The sequence below is a fragment of the Lagenorhynchus albirostris genome, chromosome 20, assembly GCF_949774975.1.
Source record: "Lagenorhynchus albirostris chromosome 20, mLagAlb1.1, whole genome shotgun sequence".
In the NCBI taxonomy this organism is placed as follows: Eukaryota; Metazoa; Chordata; class Mammalia; order Artiodactyla; family Delphinidae; genus Lagenorhynchus; species Lagenorhynchus albirostris.
In genome coordinates this window covers 45,300,611-45,323,492 of record NC_083114.1, presented here as the reverse complement: position 1 = coordinate 45,323,492, position 22,882 = coordinate 45,300,611, and the positions used below count along the sequence as shown (strand labels likewise).

The following is a 22,882-nucleotide window of genomic DNA, read 5'->3' as shown; positions in this document are numbered from 1 at the left end:
CAGAGACTTGAACAGATGTGGTGATGGTTGCACAACAATTGAATATACTCAATGCCATTTTTAACTGTACACTTAAATATGGTTAATGGGACTTCCCTGGTGGTGCAGTGGTTAAGAATCCGCCTGCCAAAGCAGGCGACGTGGGTTCAAGCCCTGGTCCAGGAAGATCCCACATGCCGCGGAGCAACTAAGCCTGTGCGCCACAACTACTGAAGTCCGCGTGCCTAGAGCCCGTGCTCCGCAACAAAGAGTAGCCCCCACTCGCCACAACTAGAGAAAGCCTGCACAGCACAACAATGAAGACCCAATGCAGCCAAAAATAAATTAAAAATAAAAAAAAGGTTAAAATGGTAAATGTTATGTATATGTTACAACAGTTTAAAAAAAAGGTCTTTAAAGGGATGAGAGAAGGAACAGGATCTGTGAAGCAAGGATAGACTTTTGTGGAAACACAGTAGGTTTGAAAGTAACAGAGATGCAAAAATAAAAAATATAGTTATTAAATTGGAAAAACAGTAATCTCGATGCACAGGCTAAGACACAGCTGGGGAAAATCGCTTGGAGCACAGGACAAAAAAGAGATGAGAAATACGAGTGGGAATGAGGAGACACAGAGGACAAAGAAAGAAGCTCCAAGCTGGGTCTGGCAGGAGTCCCGAAGAGGAGACTGAAAAGGACGAGGAGATGACGGCTGAGCGTCTCGAGAACTGATGGAAGCCGAGTCCCTGAAGTGAACAAGCTCACTGCACTGCCGGGGCCAGAGCGTCCGATGGTGCACGGAGGAATCATGAGAAATGTCTATCCAGCTGGCAGTGAGCTGCTCTGGAAGACTTTCTCTGTCTCTCTAGTGAGGGGCTTGCCCTTCCAGCTCTCCAGTTTGCAACTCGAAGGGATGTTTGAAGTGGGAGGCAGATATGATATAGATAAAGATATCTCTTTATCAGGAGATGATGCAGTCATTACAAAGAGAGGAGACTAGGCACCGGGAATTTGTATTATCTCATTCGATCAAGTGCAGCAATCATGAGGCAGCGTCATAAGAACCATCATAATTATAAGCAGCATCATAAGAACCATCTCACACGTGTGAAAATGGAGGCTCAGAAAATGGAAGTAAATCACTCAAGGTCACATAGGTGTTAAGTGCAGAGGTGGGATTTGACTCAGGCCTAATCCAAAGCCACTGGACTCACTCATGAGCGCCAGAGTGAGCAGCTGGGGGCAGGGTGGGGAGATCAGAGAAACCACCATCACCCCTGGCCTGTGTGCGTCAGAGCTGTCACTGAGAAATGACTGCTTGACGGGCAGCGCAGGGCAGGGCTCAGCCTTCAGGCCACTGGGAGAAAATGTTGGAACGGCCCCTCTTCCTGCTGTCACCACCTCCTCTTCCCTAGGCCACCTCCTAGGTAGACACGGCCCCTCCTCGCTCATCCGAGGAGGCAGAAACAGGAGTCTGAACAGTTTTAATATCTCAAGAGGCCTAGTGGATAAGGCTGTTAAGTCTTCTTTGCACCTCAGACCTTTGGGTGTTGAATGCTGCTGCTCTCATGCTGCCCACAGCTCTGACAGGCAGCAGGAACCTATGTCATTCATAAAGATAGGAAAGGGGTGATGTGACAGTGACCTTCGTCTAGCAAACAGTTTTTGAAACATCAGGCTGGGGAGGGGGGTAATTACAGAAGTCTTTGGTGGTAGAAGGCTTGGAACTATTTAGAGGCTATGATTATAGATTCCATTGTTCTAAGTAATCATAAACTTCCACCCTCTTGCAAATTCCAAAATACCTCAACTCCACGTCATGCCCCATGGAACAGGCCTGTACAATTAAGTCTATGTACAACATACACACACAGACACACACACACAATCACAGACACATACACACACACACACACAATGGCAGCTGGAGACTGGGGGGCTGGGCAAAAGCTGTGGACTAAAGGATGTTGGGGGACAGATACTAGGGGCTGGGCCAAGTCATCAGCAAAACCGAGAAGAGGCTCAAGGCCGAGGGTCTCCACAGAGGCGGCCAGGCTTTGGACAGTTTCTAGGTTTGGCATTTAAATATCTAAAAAAATAGGTCTAGTCATGTTAACTGGAAAAAAGGTTATACAACTGTAAATACAGTGTGACTCCACTTAAAATATGTGCTGAGAAAAAAAGGCTGGAAAGATATACACCAAATGTCAACAGTGCTTATCTCTGTGTTGACATAAAGGGCTTTTATTTTCTTTATACTATTCTGTGTTTTCTAGATTTTCTACAATAAACATGTAGATAAGAGATTTTTAAATGTCTCTCAAAATGATACTCCCTCAAACCCATAATGGCCTTCCAAGGAAGGCTCAGGGTGAGGGCATGTGCTGGGGGGATGGGCAGGGGTGTCCCCTAGCAGTCAGTCCCTGCGTGGGCACCAGCTACTGCCTAGCTGGGGTGACGGGTCCTGACCCCGGGCCCTGTGGGCAATACTCTGGTGGCTCTGTCCACTGTTTCGAGTGGAAATGGAACTGGGGCAGGCAGGCGCCTGAGGTGACGCCGGGGTCAGTTGGCCAGTTCTACAGCCTCAGCATGCAAGGCGTCCTCCCGAGGGAACCAGAGGGCAGCCCGGAGCCTTCCATCTGGGGAACTTGGCCATTTATGGAACAGCTGGGGCAGGGCTCCAGAAGCCCAGAATGTCTGCTTCCTCTTTGCTGCCCAGAGCCCTCCTGAGTTGGTGTCCAGGCCTGGCAGGGGCTGCCTGCCATGGCAGGACAGGGGCCAGCTGCCCCGGCTGAAGGGGAGACTGGGATGGGCGCTGGGGGGTGCTGGGGCCAGAGCGCTGGGTATTTTCCAGCCTCTTCTTGGAGAAGGATGAAGACCCCCGAGAAGTGACCCCTTGACTGTCAGGAGGTGAGAGAGCTTCCCCTGTCCCTGGCTTCCCTGTGAGGGACATGGACACAGATGGGGAGGGCAGGACCTTTAATTGAATTCAGAGAGAGATGGGGAGGGGGTTCCATGTTAGGTGGCCTGGTCCCCAGGGGCCAGGGGGCCAAGGTGGTTCGTGGTCCAGAGGACTGGAGGAGGGGGGAGGAGGGGCGGGAGGGGCGGGAGGGGGAGGGGGGAGGGAGGGGGAGGGGGAGGGGGAGAGGGAGGGGAGGAGGGGCGGGAGGGGGAGGGGGAGGAGGGGCGGGAGGGGGAGGGGAAGGGGGAGGAGGGCTGGGGTGAGCCTTGAGAGCAGTGGCGGGTCCTCAGCCCATCCCCGGGCCTTCCCGGTCCCTGGGTCTCCCGGTGGCGCATTCCCCGGCAGGCCCGCCCAGCCCTCATCTCAGGAGTGTCTGAGCTCCACCTCGGAGCCAAACTGGGACCCCCTGTGGGGGTGGTGGAGGCTGTGGTGGCGGATGCTGAAGAGCCGGTAGGCGAGGCCCAGGGTGGCCACCAGCAGGGCGACGCCCAGGAAGAGCAGCACCCACTGGCCCACGCGGGCCTGCTGCTCCTCCAGGTTCAGGCCCAGGAAGCTGACACGGCCGGAGCCCGGGAAGGAGGCTTCCGAGCGAGCTGGGAAGGGAGGAAGGAGAGCGGGCGCTGGGCCGGTCCCAGGCCGCGGGCTGGCTTCCCACCCGCCCCCGCCCGGAGGTCGGCCTCCCACCTGCCTGAACGTGGGGGGGCCTGGCCCTGCGCGAGCCCCAGGGCGGCCTGGGGCCGAGGGGGGTGGGTGGCGGTACCTGAGTTTGGCATCCAGTTGTACTGCGGCCAGCCCAGCTTCTCCCCGTGCCGCGTGTTCTCGGTCACGAGCCAGTCCAGCAGCGGCTTGAAGTAGGTCATCATGGCAGCGGCCGACATCTTGGGCTGGCCCGTGATGAGCCGCATGGCTTCGGGCCACGGCCGACTGAAGCCCAGCTTCATGGCGTCGCTGGGGGAGCCCCGGGAAGGGGACCGAGTCAGAGGGACAGGCCTCGGGGCTCCCTGCCCGTCTGCCCCAGCCTCGTACGGGTTCTCTCTGTACCCCACCTCCCCGCGCCAGCTTCCCTCGGCCTGAGAGGCCCGCGCAGGGCAGGTCGGGGGCGGGCTGGGGGAGGGGCTCCTCAGGCCCTGGGAAGTAGGTCAGAGGGTGGACAGCAGGCAGGGGGACACCAGAGGAGACTCACGCCAGGCGCTTCCCGGCCTCCTGGGACTGGTAGATGTCGCACTTGTGCAGGGGGCCCTTGTGGCCCGCCGCCTGACACAGCGCCTCGTGGAACTGGAACTGGATGACGAAGCTGACGAAATACCTGCGGGAGGACAGGCGAGGCCTGGGACCAGGGCGGAGGGGCGGCGTCACCGCCCCCGGCCACCACTGCCTCCGCCCCGGCACCTCCCGCCCACGCCCACGCGGCTGCCTGCACTTCTCAGCAGGGCCTACTCTGAGCGCCTCTGGGCGTCCCTCGTGGGCGAGGAGGGGCAGGGGCACTGGCAGAGCCCTTCACGGACGGACGTGGCAGGCTGCTCTGGACGCAGCGAGGTCTCCGTCCCTGGGCTACGTGCATGGAGAGGCCGGGTGTTGCCCAAGGGGTCACCTCTCTGACGAGGCAGGGAGGCCAGCCCGAAGGACCTCCTTTATCCCAAATCTGGCAGCAGGAATTCCCTGCAGAAGTCTGCCGGTCCAGGTGGGGGTCGCCTCTCCGAGCCTGGGGAGGTTGTGAATGTCCTGAACCAGCAGGGCAGGCCTCCCGCTTTGAAGGCTGGGCACAAGCCGTGTGTCACTGACTTTGCTGGCATTTCCTAAAGTGCTTCGCCAAGGCTGCTGGTCAGAACTTGGAGTGCATCCCCTCTGCGCACCCCCGCCTAGAGAATTATCTGTGCTAAGCTCGGAAGCTAGCCATCACATGGGCCTGGCTTCTGTGTGAGAGCGAGTGCCAGCTGGGAAGCTCAGGAATCCCTGGGGAAGGCGGGCGGAGGCCCTCCCTGCGGGTCAACCTGGCATGCTGGCCGGGTCAGGCCTGCGCGGTGCCCTTGAGCCGCCTCGGCTCCCTGCCCACCTATGCTCTCCGGAGCATCTGAGCAGGCTTTCTCTTTCTTCCTGGACTCGGGGACAGAATTCACCCACCCTATGCTTACTTATGAGGTCTTGACTATGTGCTGACGTTGTGCCAGGTGCTGGGGTGGAGGACTGGGCACAGTGGGCATAAGCCCTCCCTCACTGCCTTCCGGGGAGCACAGGAGGCAAGGGCTGCGGTGCCCTCTACGTCCTGCCTCACGGGTGGCCTGGGCTACTTGCAGCCCAGGGGCCCCCAGCCCTCTACCCTGAGGTGTCCCCAGATCCCTACCTCTGGGAAGGGCTCCAGATCCTCTAATCACCCTTCCTAGTCCCCAGCAAGTGCTCCCCTGCAGCACATGAAGGGAAAGGGGCTGCGCTGGGTGCATTCACGCTATGGCTGCATGACTCACAACGCGGCTATGTTTCTGTATTCCATTTAAGACAGTGACTTAGGGACTTCCCTGGTGGTGCAGTGGTTAAGAATCCGCCTGCCATTGCAGGGGACATGGGTTTGAGCCCTGGTCTGGGAAGATCCCACATGCCGCGGAGCAACTAAGCCCGTGCGCTACAGCTACTAAGCCTGCGCTCTAGAGCCCGCGAGCCACAACTACTGAGCCCGTGTGCCACAACCACTGAAGCCCGTGCGCCTAGAGGCCATGCTCTGCAGCAAGGGAAGCCACCGCAATGAGAAGCCCGTGTACCGCAACTAGAGAAAGCCCGCGCGCAGCAACAAAAACCCAACCTAACCAAAAATAAATAAATTTTTTAAAAGAGAAAAAAAAAGTCAGTAACTTAATAATGGTGGGTTATGGCCACCAGTTCCCAAACATGCTATGTATTCAACAGTGTGATAAGAAGTTAGCTCTTGCAATGATCCTGTGAAATAGGATTCCACAGCTGAGGAAAATGATGCTTACAGAGACTGAGAAATTTACTCAAGGAAACAGAGTTGTGGAGACGAGATTTGAACCCAGTTCTGTCTGGGCCCCAGCCTATGACCCCATGCCCCTAATAATACAGACTCCCAATCTAGCTGGGTCTCTAATCCTAGTTCTAGTGGATAGAAGGTATTCCAGGTACAACTTAAGTTATATCAGAGGAAATACGTTCAGTATATAGTAAGGGAATCACAATCTTGTAAAAATAAAAAAACAGTGCTCAGGTCATGATCCGGCCGTGGGTCATGGTTAATGTTAACTAACAAAGGTCTTATAAGCATTAGCCAGTTATAGTGAAGTTTTTGTTTTCAGCTGTCAAGAGGGTGCGGGCTCTTGTCACATCACAAGAGTGAAACAACGGCCAGCCTTGGTCACAGGTGAGTGGCCCGGTCACAGGTGAGTGGCCCAGACACAGTGGGCCATGCAGCCGGGTGCCCAGGTCGCCCTGACGGTAGCTGCCGGGGGGCAGCAGCAAGGGCAGCCCGAACGCTGAGCGGAGGCGCTGCCCCTCACGGCACCCTCCTCCCTTTCCTGTTACCTGATATATGGCACGCTTGAAGGAATGTGGAACTTGGCCCCTGGGTCAAAGTCGCCTTGAGACCTGGCCACTGGGGGACAGAGGCCCTGGTACTTCAGCCTGTTGGGGAGGAAGACACATTAGAGGGAGGGTTTGGGAAGAATCAAGCCGGGAGAGTTGGTGTTTTCGATTTGAAGTATGGCGCCTGCACTGGGCGCTCCAGACTCCTGTGTGCTGTGCCTCTGCGCATCACGGCACTTACACACACACACACCCCTAGACGCCACAGACGCAGACGCACCATGTCCACACGGATACAGGTGCAAACACCCCGCCACGGAGGCCCCCCCAGCCCACAGCAGCATTCCAGAACCTGAGGCTCCACCACTCCTGGTTGTAGTTCTCCTTGGTGATGCTTCCGTCAAACACCCTCCAGCGCCACTGGTCCACAAGATAGCTGAAGGGAACAAAGGCGATCTTGTCGAGCGCCATCTTCATCAGAAAGTTGATGTCCTCCTCTGCCAAGGGAAGGGGGCCCTGGCATCAGATCCAGGCCTGCCTCCTAGCAGTGGGGCTGTGATGGGCGCGATGGGGGGAGCGGGCGGGGCGAGCTGTACCTCTCTGGGTCCTGCGACCTGCCTCTTGGGATGGTATGGGTTTCATCCTCCCACTCTCCCTGCTGGTTGCCCCTCTTGTTCCCCACTGTTCTGTCCCAGCTCTGCCTGTGGGCTATGAAGTCTCCTCTCTCCGCCTCCCAGGCTTGCCCCTTCTTGGCCCCTCTGCCCACTAGGATCTCCCCGTTCCTCTCTCACCATAGCTGCCGTCCCCACTGCTCAGCAGGTTGATCTTGTGCAGGTGCTTGGGGGTAGACACTGAGAGGGCCAGCACATCCCCAATGGCCTCGTGAAAACCAGGGTTGGCACCCTCCCGGAAGGTCACCGGCAAGTCCTTGTACTGCATGAAATACTGTATGTGGCCCATTTCGTGGTGGGCCACCACCAGGTCCTCCATGTTCACAGTGGTGCACTGCTTGATCCTGGGAACACGGGGGTGGGGAGACGGTGTGGAAGGGGGCAGTGAGGATCCCTGGGGCAAAGGGACCTTCTGTCCTTACTGGATGCAGAGCGTACCCACAGGACTGCTTTATGCAAGGAACACAGCATTATGGGAAGGAAAGCCGAAAGGGGAAATAGAGGGAATCTGGGGGTTAGAAGCCCCGAACGTCTGGTCCTCCAGACTATTCCTCTGCCCCCAACTTCCCTGAACAACTGACTCCAGCCCACACAGCCGTGTGGCTTCCTAACTGTACGAAGTATGTGCTCTAGAGGCATGGGGACCCTCGGTCACGGTCCGTGTAGGGCTTGGGTCATGTGAGTCATGTGGTTCCTCATTACGTGCTTTGTCTCTCCCAAGACTTAGGCTTCCTGAAGGAAACAACAGCGTCTGAGCTCTTCTGCATCCCTTGTGCCCAATGCCAGCAAGGATATTCATCCCAGGATTTCTCAGGGCCAGGACTAGAGGGACATCTGCTGAGCAGTCCAAGCCAGAGGCTGCATCACTTTCCATCTTCTGTGAGCCAAAGCAATTCTCCCTTGGATCTAACCAGAGCTCTTCAGCTCAGTTGACCCCCTTTGTCTGTCATTCTAGGGAAAGAGCTGCCCAGCACCCTGGTGACAATGAGGTTGGGAGCTGTCCACCTTCTGCTATGACTCCCCATACAAGGAAGATCCCCAAAGAGCCCTCACCCCCTTGATTCTGTCTGCGCCCAGCCCTACAGCTCTGGTCCTTGTGCCTTTGAAGGAAGGACCCAAGGCCAGGTGAGCCAGTGAAACTGGCTGCTTTGTTCCAGGATCCCTGTGCCCACTCTTCTCATAAGAGACACTTCATCAGCTGTGGCAGATCATCTCTGCCACTTCTCCCGAGAGGTGGAATCTTCTTTACCTTCTCTTGAAACTGGGTTGGCCTTGTGACTTGCTTTAGCCAATGAAATGTGGTAGAAGTGACCTGTCCCAATTTTAGACTTAGTCTTTAAGAGATCTGGCTACTTCTACTTTTGCTCTGGGGATGCCAGCCTCCAGGTAAAAAATAAAAAATCTGACCACCTAAGGCTGCCATACTGTGAGGAAGTCCAAGCTTTCCTGGAGAGAGATGTCCCACCAAACCCCAGCTGCTCCAGCCATGCCAGCCCAGGCGCCCAGCACGTGAGTGAAGGAGCCCAACGTGAACGTCCCTGCCCCAGCACGTGCCACACAGAGAAGAACTGAGGAAGCGAACAGACAGCCGGAAGCACAGCCCCAGATAGACGGCCCCACTGAGCCACGCCAGCCCTCTCCAGCCCTGCGGAGCTCTCCACCACTGCAGAGCAGGACAAGCCATTTCCACTGTGCCTGAATTCTTGGCCCATAAAATCATGAGCGTAAGCAAATGGTTGTTTTACACCACTAGGTTTTGGGCTGGTTTGTTATGCAGCAATAGGTAACTGAAACACTGTCCTCCAATGAAGACAGCTTCTGAGCCCATCAGTGGTGAGAGTGGATCTGTGCAAAGCCCCCACGTCCCCATGTGCCTCCGTGTTAAGGCACAGGCACTCAGGGAGAGGGGCAGCTGTACACAGGGGCCGCCTGAGAGGGAGGGAAGGCTGGCAGCTCACGTGGGGCTCACCCCCAGGACTGGGACCTTGAACGCTGGGCTGACAGAGCTGGTCAGCACTCGAGGAGACCCTGCCACAAGCCAGTGGCCAAGCTGCGGCCAGGCCCAACTCTCTTAACCCTCCGTCCCCTGTTCTGGCTGAGGAGACAGCAGCGGAGCCTGTACTTGACTCGTCTCCTTGTCCTCTGGGCTCAGGACCAGGTCCCCCTGGCCTGTAGCCTGGACATACCTGAAGTCCTTGCCGTTGAAGAAGTCCCAGGCGGAGGCGTGGCACACCACCTCCCGCCCATCGGTCGGCTTCTCCAGCATAGACTTGCTCCAGAACTCGGGGGGCACGGGCAGCAGCCCCAGGGAGGTGAAGAAATTGTCTGCTTCCTTAAACATCCTTTGGGGTGTCCAGCCCTGCAAGCAGAGGGAGCTCTGCCGAAGCTGGGGATTGTGGGGATGGACTGTGTGCCGCAGTGGGAGGGCCCTGGGAGAGGGCCAAGCTGGGAGTCTTGAATCAGAGGGCCCTCTCCCACCTGGGCAGGGTCCCCCTCCCCTGTGCCCTGGAGGAGCAGGGGTGCAAGGAGGGGGTCGGTGCGGACCTGCTTTATCATGGCCTCTGTGGCATCCATCCTGGGGGCTGAAGGGAAGGGTACTACCAAGTCATAGATGTTGGACCAGCTCTGTGCCCACATGTTCCCTGGAGGCGGGTAGAGGAAGAGATGGCGGAGAGAGGAGAGACAGGTGTTAGATCTTAGGCTCAGCACCGTCATGCAGGGGGAGGGAACACTGATCATAATCTGACCAGCCACTGCTCTGTCCCCTCCCTGTTGCCTGAGGTCAGTTTACAGGTCAGCTGGCAAGAACCACCCTCCTTATGGAGAGGCTGATGCCTCTGCATTCACCGCAAGAGTGGAGATAAGGAAGCTATTCAGAATGAGTGGAAAGGTGCAGAAATACATTTGGAGAGGCTCTGATAGCCAAAGGGGACTAAGCTTGAGCTGACATCAAGTGGAGCCTACAGTGCAAACCAGTGAGAGTCAGAGCGAGTGAGAAGCGAGAATGGGAGGGGGGAGCGAGCCTGGGCCTGGCTGCTCTGCTCGTCTTGGGGGCTCAGCTCTAAGCCCCAGCTCCCAGGGCCAGCCGGGCACCTGTGTTCCCTCCCGGGGTCTGTGTTTCTCCGCCATGGAGCTGATATTCTCTGGTCTCACAACAGAGGGACCAAAAATGGCTGGTCTCTTGGGCTGCAAAGACCCTCTAGGCTGAGCAGAGCTAGACCCAAAGCTGGACGGGGGGTGGTCTCCCTCTGATTTGTCAATGGTCCATGGCCCCGCCTGGCCTCTCTGTTCACAGTAAGAAGCCCCCAGAAACGTGTTCCCGATGGCCCGACAGAGACAGGAACCCAGTAGCCTCTACTTTGCCGCAGTCCCCACCATCCCTTATTGTCCTCCACTGCCTGCTTCAAGTGTTCAGGGCATCTGAGTTTACAACCCCTGGAGAATGAGGCGCCCAAAGTTGAGGAGGATCTACACTCTCACAGCTCCCTTTGCCTGAATGTCGTGTCTGCCTTTCTCTCCCCACGACTACTTTCTCCATCTGTCAGAACCTCTCATCTTTCAGGGCTCTGCTCACATGCCACCTCCTGGGGAGGCCTTCTCAGCTCCCACTCACGGCCCCCTCCTCTCCCTCATGCTGCCTGGAGCTGCGACGGGTGATGTGGTCTCCCCACGACAGGCCTATGAACTCCGCCCACTGCCCCATCCCTGATGACCTGTGTAACGTGGATCTGTAGCAAACGTGGCACCAAATGCAGGGAGGGGGCTCTTCTCCCCACCCCCAGCCCCGACCCCACTCCAGCCCTGGCAACATTCCCCAGCCTCAGGTGTCATCTGCAGACCCTTCCCAGTCTGCCCTCTGCCCTCTGGCCAGCCCTGGGCTGCCCCCTCCCTCATACTGTTGACTGTCTCACTTGCCCTCACCCAGCAGGTGGGCTGGGATGGGGCCCTCCAGGTTGATGAGCTCGGACCCGTAGAAGCGATACAGGGCCCGGCGCACGTAGGCGTGCAGGTTCAGGTAGAGCGGCTGCAGCTCCTGGAAGAGCTGCTCCAGCTCGTACTCCAGGAATGGCATCTCGTACATAGATCTCCAGGAGTCCCCTCCGTCCTTGTAGCCTGCAGAGGGGACACAGCCAGGCTCTCTGAACACCTGACCATCCCCTGAGCGCCCTGCCTCCTCCCCCCTCACCTCTTGGGTTTCAGAGGACCTTTCTGAGGGCCTCGTGGGGGGCTGGGACCCGACAGCCAGTGACACTGGCAGAGAGGACTCACCATTGAGCCTGGCAGCCTTGTTGCTGAGCTCCACATATTGGGGGAAATATGGGAGGATGGATCTCCCCACCTTGTCTCGCCAGCCCTTCCATGCCCACAGCAGTTCTTCATAGTTCCGGGATGTGGCCATCAGATGTGTCAGATCTAGGTGGGAGGGATTGGATGGCTTTAAGCCTCCAGCTCTTGGCTCACCTCCCACCTCCTTCAGAGGTGGAATAAAACTGGAAAAGGACTGCACAGGCAGCAAGTCGAGGGAAGTTGGAGACAGGCTGGTGCCCTTTCCATGGGGCTTCCAGGGCGCCAGGCCCGGGGCTCAGCGCTTCCCGTACACAATCTCAGGCAACTGCAGGGCTGCAACAGCCCTGTGAGGGATGCCCTTGACCCTCTTTCCACGCAAGCGGTTTGGTGACACGGCTGCGTTCCCCAGCCAGCAAGTGGCTGAGCTGGGGCACAAAGGGCCCAGACCCCAGAGCCGCTGCTCCCAACTCGTTCCCTGCCCACCACCTCCCTGGGAGAAATGGCTTGGAGGTCAAAAGACCCGAGTTCTTGTTCGGTTTCCTCCTGACCTCGAAATCACCTTGGGTGAGTCACGGGACCCCTCCTTCCCTGACTATGAAATGGGGATTATGCCGGCCCAGGGGCAGGAGGCCCCTGGGCAGGGACAGTGCCTCCTTCATCCCCACGTCCCCACAGGGCCCAGGGCATCTTTCCCACATTGTGACTGGACTGATTAATAAAAGAACAGCTGTGAAGGCAAAGTACCGAGATCCATTCAAGCATCATCAGGGAGCCAGAAATCTTGCGTTTGTGTCCTGTCAAAGCCGTGACTATACGAGTGGCCTCCTGGCTTAGGGATTACACGGAGCTCACATCTACCTCACAGAGCTGGGATGAGGATGGTGTGAGCTCATGTGTCGGTTCTGAAGGTGGCTCCCCTTCCTGCCCGGCCTGGCCTGAGACGGAGGCCTGCGGGCATCCACACCTCATGGACTTGTGCTCTATCCTGAAACATGCTATGCGCTATCTACTCTTCACAGAGAAAGTACATTCAAGTTAATTTTATTGGGGGAAGAAACATATCTTGAGAATTTTGTCCTCTGCTGATGTGAGTGTTCTGTTTTTGTGGGTGCTTCTTATTTTTACTACTGGCAGTGACCTGATGGCCCAGCCCTGGATTAAGGGGCTGACCGATGGGGGGTGAAGGCCATACTCCCTTTAATGCTCTTCTCCATAAATGCACACAAATGCGTATCCCCTTCCCCCCCACTTTGCGTGCCTACCCACATACACAACCCTCAGGCCAAACCCTGTCCCAGGAAAACTGTTTCTCTCTCCTGTTTATTTTCCATTTCCCCTTCTGTTTGTCATTGTTCTAATGTGGGAGCTGGGCGGAGGGCCAGGAAGAGACTGCTTCTGGGTGGAGACTCCTCAGGAAAAATGTTTATGCCTCTGGCTCCTCGACCCTGGGAAGCACGGGTCAGAGAGGGGAGGGGGTGTATCTGTGCGCAGGTACTGGGGTGTCGGGGCTGAGCTCCTTCAAAGAGGAGAAGGTAAGAAGGACCAGCCAGTCTCCTGCGAGAGAAAGAGGACAGGCCAGAGCTGGCCCACTCCTTCCAGCGACGAGTGGCGGCAGAGGGAGTGAAGTGGGAATGGCGTGGACGTGGCTTCTGCTGGCTGAGGCTTCAACTTCTGGGTGGAGGAGGGGGCCAGGGAAGGGCCAGGGAAGATGGGGAAGGTGGATCGGATCAAGGAAAGAGCGCAGAGGGGAGATGCCTAGAGTTACTCTCCCTACTGGGGAGTCCAAGCCCCTGAGAGCTGAATTTGAGATACACCTGCTCTGAAGGGCGGAGTGGAGGGAGGAACAGAGGGGACCCGGCGGGAGCTGACGGGCGGAGCCAAGGGCAGGGCAGGGGACCAGGGCAGCGATGAAGGAGGTGTCGGTTCTAAGCAGGGGCGGAGGAGCACCACCGGTGGGAGACAGGGAAGTGAGTCTCCCGGGCGCGCGGACCCCGTGAGTCAGAAGTGAACTCCGCCCTTTCACGGCCAGCACCCCTGACCTCCCCAGGCCTCCCTCTCACTCCCCACGTGTGCTCACCAGGCTCGAGCTGCAGACAAGTGCCGTTGCTATGGCACACAGAGGCCACGCTGTAAGTGGTCTCCATGTCCAGCAGGATCTGGTTGTACTGCAGGGGGAAGGAGAGGGGCAGCGAGCTTCAGCCCTGGGCTCCCTGCTCCACCCCCGGCACCATCGTGGACCTGCGCTCTGCAGCTGAGGCGGGTGCTCCCAGAGCTCTGCCTTCTCAGTAAGTCTGTAGGTGTGTGTTGACGTGCCAGATGTCACGACACGGCAAATCGACGAAGGGGAAGCAGCATGAAGGCCAGACACTGTCCCCCGAGCTAGGACCCTCCCCTGACCCTGGATCCTCCGCCCCATGCTCCCCACGAGGCGCACACCTGCTCCAGCTCCCTGACAGGCAGCGCCGCCCGCTCTAGATCCTGAATCTTCTTTATCATCCGCTTCATGGTGGCGTTCTGGAAGTTGGTCACGTCAAACTTCCTGGCCCAGGTGCCGTACTTGACAGTGTGGTTTGCCATCTGTATGTTCTTCTCCAGCTGAAGGCACGGGGGAACCGTATCATGAGGCCCAGGAGCTCTAGAAAGGCCTCCTGGGAGGAGGCGCCTTGAGGGGAGCCAAAGGGACTGAGGGTGTCAGGGTGGGGCCGGTTTCACCAAGTGGCTGCCTTTGCCTATGAAGACCCTCTTCGACCCGGACTGTCTATAACATCCTGTGTGCAGTACCTGCCCCTCAACAGATGGCCATTTCGAGCAAGACATCTGATGGCAGCGGCAGAGAAGGAAACCCCACCCCGTGTCCTAAAGGCTGTTAGGATAGATGCAGCCTGGTATCTGCTCTGTGGCCTCTCTGAGCCTCAGGGTCCCAGCTGTAAAATGCGAATAAGGTCACTGGTTTTGCAAGGCTGTTGAGGAATCAATGAGGCAACAGATGTCCAGTGCCAAGGAAAAGTGGCCGGCACACAGTGGGTCTTCAAGAAATGTTAGTCCTCTGCGGCTCACCTTGGTTAGTCAGCGCTCAGCCACACAGGCGGGGAGGGGGGTTGGAGGGGACGCACAGCCCTCTCAATGGTGGCAAACGGGAGCGTTCAATCTTTTTAAAAACTGACTTTAGCATCACTTATTTATCTACAAATTATTCCGTTACCAACAACGGGTTGATTGTTAATGATAAGGCAACTTGTTTAGGCACTGGGTGTGTGCCTGAAATTGGACGCTTTTCAATATGCCATTGGGATTCTTCACAAATTCTGACAGCCTGTTCCCACTGAGGTGACGTCGGGGGCGGAAGGGCGGCCTGCAGTGCCTTGGGTTTCAGAGGGTGGCCCCCGGGGGAGGAGCAGACGTGTGCTGAGTCTGTGCGCGAGCTCTGGTGGGGGGAAGGGGGCGTGCAGGGGCCCCTACCAGTATCTTGCTGCCCTCCTTGGTGATGTTGGTATTATAATCCCAGCTGGCCTCGGCATACTCGTTCCACACCACCCGGGATCTCCGGTCATATTCCTCCACAAACCTGCTGGCCTCAGCCTCGTCGGACACCAGGTCTGTGGGACAGAGCAGAGAGACACAGACAGGACTCCCCCTGCCCTTCCACTGCTGCCCCGGCCTCCCCGCCCCGGCCCCCAGCTGGTCCCACTTGGGCTCTGGGTTTTCGGGCTGCTGGTTGTTGAGTGGCGGGTAGTCGTCTGGCTGCTGGCTGTTCCCTGGCTGACTGACACCTGGCCGGTGGTCCCCTGGCCAGGGGCCAGCAGGGGGCGCCCACAGCAGAGCAGGAGGAGGAGGAGGAGGCGGGACAGTCCCGGAGCAGCCCAACCTTGGCCCATGGCAGCAGGAGAGCACAGTCCTGCAGCCCCTCCCCCTGGCCTACAAGAGCGGAGCCTGCAGTGTGACCTAAGCGTGACCTCATAGAGCAGTGTGCCTGCCAGCCAACCCCCGGCCGGGGTCTCAGATCTGGGCATACCCTCCCCAGGATGCTGGGAAAGATGTGTCCACCCCACCCCAGGGCCCCGCCAACCAGCTCAGGGGGCTGCCTGGCCCTCCAGGCAGGGTGCCAGGGCCCGGCTGGGAGAAGCTGATGGGGAACCATGAACCGGGGGCCTGGTCCCGAGCCTGGAACTGAGAACCTGCGGTAGCGCCCCGCCCCAGGCTCCCTCGGGCCTTACCAATGCCCTCTGGGTAATTGTCGGGCATCGGTGGGCGCCACTGATATTCTGGCCAGCCCAGGACCTCGCCATTCTGCCGGTTCTGCTCTTGTAGCCACTGTGTGACCGGCTGGAAGTAGTTGAGCAGCGGCTGAGCGTCCAGGGAATCTGAGCCGACCATGTCCTTCAGCACCTCCTGCCAGGGCCGTGAGGAGCCTGCCTGCAGCAGTGCCCTGTCAGGCAGAGCGGGCACAGTGGGCACAGGGCTCTCGGGCCAGGGGCCACTACCGCTGCCCTGGCCCATCTGCCCCATCTCTGGCCACTTCTGCCCCCACTGGATGGCAAGAACAGCAGCATTAAGACCCAGGGCCTAGGAGCTCTGTGAAGGGGGGAACGTATGTTTTGCCCCATGCCAGCCAAGAGGCCCACTCAATAAACATTCGACGAGAGACAGAAAGGGAGGGGGAGGGGAGAAAGGCCCCCTCCACTGGTCTGGTGGTGGTGCCCTCACTGGCATGCCCTTCACCGGTCGCTCCCCTCACTTCCCACTGCCCTCCCTGTGCCCCACACACCGGAGCTTGGCCCCCGCCTGGGTGGACTGGTAGATGTCGCACTGGTGCAGGGGGCCCTGGTGACCCGCCTCCTTGCACAGGGCTTGATGGAGCTGGAACTGCAGGACAAAACTCACGAAGTACCTGCAGGCACAGGGTGGGCATGAGGGGGATGGTGGAGGCCCCTCGCCCAGGTCCCAGCCAGCTTCCGCTGGGCAGAGGCCAGACCAGGGGCTGCCTGGGGGAGAAGGGAGAACCGAGCTTGGCTCAGGAGAGAGGCCCCCTCAAATTCCAGGCCGTTGAGGGGTCCAGAAGGGTGTGGGAACAAGCCCTGGGAATGGGGGTCCCAGAGTAGGGGGAAGGGGACTAAAGGTGTGCTGGAAGTGGGGGCAACAGTACCTGATGTATGGTGTCACATTTGGGACATGAAACTTGGCTCCAGCGTCAAAGTGGGTTTCGTTTCGGACAACTGGAGGACAGATCCCCTGATACTTGGTTCTGGAAGAGGATGTGGTTAAATTGTCTTAGGACCCAAGGGTTGTACACAGGCTGATTTTACCTTTGCAGAAAAGTCTGCTAAGCAGACATTCCCACGGGCCATACCTTCCCCATCCTGGCAAACCAGGAGAGACTGCCTGACGGAGGAAGTTTTAGGCAGGAAAGAATGCCTTGCGGAAGAGGATGGAGGCATCATTAGAGAGGAGGGAGGCAGGAGGCAGGTTGCCCGGGAGCCGGGGGAGGGCCGTTTGGGATTAGGCCCTTCCCGGTCCTGCTTTGCTCACCGAAGATACCACCAGTCATAGTTGTAGAGGGAAGGGGGGGTACGCCCACTAAAGACCCCCCAACGCCACTGGTCCACCAAGTAGCCAAAGGGCAGGAAGGCAATTTTTTCCAGTGCCATCTTTAACAAGTAATTGATGTCGCTTTCTGTGGGGAGATGAAAAGAGAGAGGTCAGAGGAAGAGGGGAGTCCAGCTGGGACAGGGTGGGCCTGGGGAGAAGCCAGCAGGAGGTGAGGCTGGGCAGACGCATAGAAGGGAGCGCCAGGCTTTGGGACCCTGGGGCCCCGCTTGGAAGAGGGAGCTTGGGCAGTGGAGTTGGGACTCAGGGTGGGCTGTGAGGGTCTGGGTGGATCCCCAAACCTGCCTGACATGGGGCAGTGAGGCAGAAACAAGAAGGGCAGAGGGGAGCGGGGACAAGTGCGGGCCTGCTGTGGGATCCAGCGGGGTCTGGGGGGGCGGCTGCACTGGGCTCTCTCCACCCACCCCCATACCCTTGTCGTTGGTGACATGGTCCAGCAGGCCAATTTTGTGCAGATGTGCAGGAGTGGAGACGGAGAGCGCCATCACATCCCCGATGGCCTCATGGAAGCCGGGGTTGGCGCCTTGGCGCAGGGAGACGTGTTGGTCCTTGTACTGCAGGTAGTACTGCACGTGGCCCATCTCGTGGTGCACCGTGGACAGCTGGTCCATAGTGACCTGCGTGCACTGCTTGATCCTGAGGCGGGGAGAGGGCGTGGGTGAGGGTGAAGGACGGGCGGGGCAGGGACCAGAGAAGGGTGGGGCCGGCGCCTGAGGGAAAGGAGCCAGGCGGGCACTGCCCCGGGGCTCGAAGGAGCTGGCGGAAACAGGCAAACATTTTCCCCTGCCCCAGCCCACACTCTGGCCTTTTCCCTCCGTTCCAAGGTACAGAGCTGACTGCCTGTCAAAGCTGCCCAGGGAAGGGACCCCGCCCCCAGCCAGTGCCGGGGCTGGGTTAGAGGCGGGCCTGGGAACTGGCTTCTCCGTGCCCAGGCTGCCTGCCCTGTGGGAGCCCCAGAACCCTCCTCCCGAATCGAGACCTGAAGTCTTTCCTGTTGTAGAAATCCCAGGCGGAGGCGTGGCACACCACCTCACGCCCGTCGCTTGGTTTCTCCAGCATGGACTCTGCCCAGAACTCAGGAGGCATGGGCAAGAGCCCTAGGGAGGTGAAGAACTCCTCTGCCACCCGGAACATGTGTGTAGCGTTCCATCCCTGGTAGGGGTGTTCGCACGGGTCAGGGGCCAGCCGCTGGAGCCCGCCATGGCTGCCCCAGGGGCACGTCTGTGGTCCCCCACCCAGCTCAGCTCCCTGCTCATGAAAAGCACCTCTGCTCTGTGGCCTCCCTTCCCAGATGTCTGGCCCCTGCTGGCTAGAGTGGATGGACCGATGCTCACAGCCCCCACTCCCGAGGGGCCCCGGAGGAGGGATTGGCAGCTCAGCGAGGACGAGGACACAGACCCCAGCTCATGGCTTGGACACACACTCCAGGCTGCTGCTCTGTAGAAAGGGAGGGACTGAGGTCCCTTCCCGTCCCTCTCCTCATGTCTGGTTCACTCCTGTGGCCCCCACCTGGCCTGACTCCGAGCTTACCTTCTGCACCATAGTACTGGTAACGTCAAGATTGGGCTTGTCAGAGAAAGGCACCACCATGTCGTAGATTTTGTCCCAGCTCTGGGCCCACATGTCCCCTAGACAGAGGAGGGGAGCCAGACAGCTTGGCTCCCAGTCCAGCCAGTGCCTGCTTCCCCATGTGTGTCACTGAACGGCACCCTGGGCGCCTGGTGTCTGGACCCAGGGCGCTGCAGGGCCACTGCCCTCTCAGCTGGCTCACACATCAGTCCCACCCACACCCCCGAGTGCTCCACGTTCCCTGGAGCTGGCAGAGGCCAAGTGTGAGCCCAGGTGATGCTGCTGGGTCCTTTCTGACGGTGCCAGGGTCCCTGCCTCCCAACCCTGACGCAGGGCCACAGGGCTGGCTTCCTGGGGCATAAACTAGGCTTATTTCTCCTCCTCCACTGGACCTGGAGCTAAAGCCTCCAGTGTGACTCCTGGCTCTGCCTTTTAATAGTTTTCTGCCCTCTGCCAAGTCACTCGCGCACCCTAAGCCTCAGTGTCCCCGTGTGAAAAGTAGGAACAGTAGTGACCATGAGAAGGGTCACCTGCTTTATGGGCTCATGTGCAGGGGATCGAGCAGTGCGGGGCTCTGAAATGTGACACACGATGAGGAGGGCCCTGGACATGTGTGGTGGCAAGGCCAGGTCCTTACCCAGCAGGTGAGCAGGGATGGGTCCCCTGAGGTTGATGAATCTGTCCCCGTATCGGCGGTGCAGTGCGCGGCGGACGTAGGCGTGGAGGTTCAGGTACAGGGGCTCTAACTGATGGTACAGGTGCTCCAGATTCTCCGTGAAGGTGGGGGAGTCGTACCAGGAGCGCCAGTAGGCCCCCGTGTCTGAGAAGCCTAGCCGGAGGGTGGCGTTGGGGTGCAGCTCAGGCCCCAGGCTCTGGCGCCTCCGCCTCCCAGCTACCACCTGGCCGTTCTCCCGGCTCAGGGCCAGCGTGTCTGCCTGCTAGCTGGAAGGGAGAGCTTGGGGGTTGCTGCTCTACAATCTTCTAACTACGGGTTGCTCCAACTCCAGCTAAACAGATCCTAGAGAGCAGGAGAGGCAAAGTTGAGCCCTAGGGCGGGGAGGAGTGCCAGGAGCGCAGCATGAGGTCGATGGGGCTAATGCCCATTCCGCCATCCACTATCTGTGTGACCTTGGACCAGTGTATGGAGTCACTGTAATAGCCGCTCTGCTTGCCTCAGGGGGCGGGGCTCAGTGGAGACAGAAGATGAGAGGGAAATGCCCGCAAAAGGGACAGGTGGCCATGCTCACCATCCTGCTTGTAGGCCGCGTTGCTGAGGGCAGTGAACTTCTGGTACAGGGGTTTCAGCGGGATGCCCACAGCGTTGTGCCAGCCCTCCCAGGCATAGAGTAGCAGGGCGTAGCTTCGCGCCGCCGCCAGGATGTTGGTGAGCTCTGAGACACAGGTGAGCAGGGTCAGTTTGGAGACTTCTGCGTTGAAGTCAGCAGTAGCCTTCACCAGAGCTCCCACACCGGTCCTCACCATCTCCACCTACTTCCTCAGCATCATGATACCCTCAAAGTCAAGGGCAACCTACAAGCTGGACAGGATGGCACTGGGAGCTATACAAAGTAAGGAGCCAGGCAGGGTCCTGGTTCCCAGGAAATGATTATTCTAAGGTGGCTGACACCAAGAGGACACCCACAACTTGAAACATAGGCAGACCCTTCATGGCTCCTTGGACGGAGTGGCTGACCTCAAGGCTGCCTGGTACGTGGCGGGGCGGGGGAGCTGTGGGGGGAGAGGAGGAGGTTTGCAAGGGAAGCCATGAGGGGTCTAAGGCCTGTGGAGGACTCTTGTGGGGAATGAGAGGACCCATGAAAGGGAAAACCAGGCAGCCAGGAGGAAAGCCGGTTGTGATGAGAGAGGAAAAAGCACACATGCATGTGGGGGTGGAGCGGGGGCTGGAGGCTGGAGATTCCAGAAATCAGTTTGCCTGGAGGAGCAGGGGTCTGGGGGCATCTGACAGTCCAGTCCCAATTGGAGGTTAATGCCTTTGGGTTTACCCACTCTCTCTGCAAAAACACGTCATCCTCCTGAGTGCAGCAGGCCAATGGGGAAGGGTAGGAAGCCCCCGAAGACAGAGAGTAGACACAGGGCAGTACCTGGGTCCAGGGACCAGCAGGTGGCAGTCTTGTTGGGGAAGCAGACCTTGGCCGTGGAGTAAATCCTGGACATGTTGCTTAGCAGAGAGTTGTACTGGGGAGTTAAGAGTTGAGAAAATGTTAGCGATGAACAGCCCTTGGAGGTAATCTGGCGCCCTCTACTCTTTCCGCTGGGAGGAAAAGGGGAGATGCCTGGAGAGGGGGACGTGGCTAGGGCAAGGCCACGCTGTGGCACCCAGAGCACAGCTGAGCATGAATGCAGGGATTCCCCTTCCAGTGGAGCAGCCTGGGAAACTAGTGTCCTGAGAATTAGGGATCAGGGTTCAATTCTGAGCCCAGCCACCACCTTGAGCGAGGGCAAATCCCTCTCATTCTCTGACCTTGATGCCTTCTCAGCCCTTCCCAATCTTTCTGAGGAAGCCCATAAACCAAACCACCTATGGAGAAAGTTTGAAAACCCCTGTTTCATCCTTTTCTCTTTATTTGAATTTTGCTTTCTGCTCCATAATACTTGCTTTGATAGAAATGAACTTCTCTCACTCCAGCTCCAAGGAAGATCAGTACTTCAGGAATCCGTTCTGTGTTTGCGGGGCTTCCCCTACAGTCGGGGCCGGTAGAGATCCCAGGGTCCCTCCCTGCCAGGCCCCACCCCTCCGGGGCAATGGGGGCACCCAGGCCACTTCTGCATCCACCGCTCCACCAGGCCCACCTGCTGCCGCTCCTCCAGGGGCAGGTTGGCAGGGCCCAGGGTGCGCACGGCACTGATGATGCGTCGCAGCGTGGGGTCGGTGAAGTGCTGCCAGATTGGGTCGAACAGAGCCTTGGCCTTCTGGCCCCAGACCTCTGAAAACTCCTGGCTGATTAGGGCTGCCTCCTCCTGTGGGTACCAGGAGGGCACGAGAGGGTAAATAGGGGAAGCCGTGGCGCGGGGGAGGGGAGGAAGGCCAAGGGCTTCAGGAGACTGGGGCTTGTGGGAGCACGGCTCCCTCCTCCTGGGCCCTCGGGGTGAAGAACTGGGGGAGTCTGCCTCAGGGAGGCAGTGGAGCAGAAACTGGGGCCAGGAGAGGCGGGGGAAGAGTGTGAACTGTGGTGAGCGATGACAGGCACAGTGAGAGAGGGGTACGTTGCAGTCGGAGAGGATGAGAACCCAGAGCAGAGCGGGCACCCTCAGCGAAGACTGCCGCTGGCCCAGCCCGTCGTCAACCCCAGGCGCTGCCACCTGGGGGGACTCGGGGTCAGAGGGGCCAGCCTCATCCATTCGGTTCCTTACTGGGCATGTGCCCAGCACCGTGCTAGGAAACCGACCGCCTGTCTTGCTGGGACGGCGTTGGGGTTGGGGGTTAGCGGGGAGGCCGGCTGGCCCAGCCCGGTCCCCACCGCTCAGGGGCCGGGGGCGCACGCGGGGCGATGACTCCCCGCCCCCCAGCGCCCGTCCGCCCGCCTGTGATTGGGCGCCCGGGCCCCGCCCCCGCCCCGGGCCCGCGCGCCCACCTGGCGCCGCGCGTTTTCCTCGGTGATGTTGGTGTCGTGCGCCCAGCTGGCGGCCGTGCTGTGGAACAGCACCTGCTCGGCGCTCGAATTGAAGCTCTTTGCGAAGTCCTGCGCACCGGCCTCGTCGGCGGAAAAGTTCCCCGGCTGCAACGCGGGGTCGAGCGCCAGGACCACAGGCGGCGGTGGTGGCAGCAGCAGCAGCAGCAACGACAGCAGCGGCGGCCGCGGCCACCGGCGGCCCGACGCGGCCCCCATGGCGCGGTGCGCGGTGCAGCCCCTTCTCCCGCGCCGCGCCCGCCCCGCGGGTTATAAAACCCGACAGCCGCCGCCGCCTTCCGACACACCCTCACCTCCCCGCCCCGCCGCGCTTCCTCCTCGGCTCCAAAGTCCCCCGGCCGCTACGCGGGCCTAACGGAGCGGGGCGGGGACCGAGGCTTCCTGGCCCGCCCCAGGCAAGGGCGCCGGCCCGAGGCGGCCCCCTGCGAGATGCAGCCCGGGGGTGGCGGATGGGCCTTAGGTCAGGTTCTCACAAGGGAGGCTAGAAAGAAGCCCCCTAACGCACACACACACCTCTGAAGCTGAGGGACCCAGCAGTTTGCTGGAACACCCCAGCCTGCCAGCGTGCCCTCCCCTTCCATCTCACAGCCTCGGCGCGGGGACCCGGGGCCCAGCGGTCTCTGACGCTCAAT

General features: G+C 59.1%; 1 protein-coding gene across 1 annotated transcript; it reads right to left on the bottom strand.

Moving 5' to 3' along the window:
• Positions 1-3,179: 3,179 nt before the first annotated feature.
• On the bottom strand, positions 3,180-22,465 carry ACE (angiotensin I converting enzyme). The gene is made up of 25 exons (XM_060132896.1): positions 22,194-22,465; positions 21,412-21,579; positions 20,703-20,796; positions 19,848-19,991; positions 19,238-19,429; positions 18,562-18,659; positions 18,011-18,183; positions 17,444-17,667; positions 16,954-17,098; positions 16,571-16,669; positions 16,193-16,315; positions 15,642-15,853; positions 14,887-15,023; positions 13,864-14,022; positions 13,505-13,592; positions 11,410-11,553; positions 11,062-11,253; positions 9,685-9,782; positions 9,327-9,499; positions 7,261-7,484; positions 6,822-6,966; positions 6,470-6,568; positions 4,125-4,247; positions 3,702-3,889; positions 3,180-3,534 (listed from the first exon to the last, which is right to left on the bottom strand). Exons 1-25 carry the CDS (start codon positions 22,446-22,448, stop codon positions 3,305-3,307), a joined length of 3,927 nt encoding a protein of 1,308 aa, XP_059988879.1. The 5' UTR covers positions 22,449-22,465; the 3' UTR covers positions 3,180-3,304.
• Positions 22,466-22,882: the final 417 nt, after the last annotated feature.

What these genes read in the sequence shown, in the direction of transcription:
- ACE (XM_060132896.1), bottom strand. Translation starts at nt 22,448, where the DNA reads ATGGGGGCCGCGTCGGGCCGCCGGTGGCCGCGGCCGCCGCTGCTGTCG. An exon ending in CTGCTGGTCCCTGGACCCAG is followed by an intron (nt 19,992 to 20,702) that starts GTACTGCCCTGT and finishes CCTGTGTCTCAG; the next exon opens with AGCTCACCAACATCCTGGCG. An exon ending in CAACTGGATGCCAAACTCAG is followed by an intron (nt 3,535 to 3,701) that starts GTACCGCCACCC and finishes CTCCCTTCCCAG; the next exon opens with CTCGCTCGGAAGCCTCCTTC.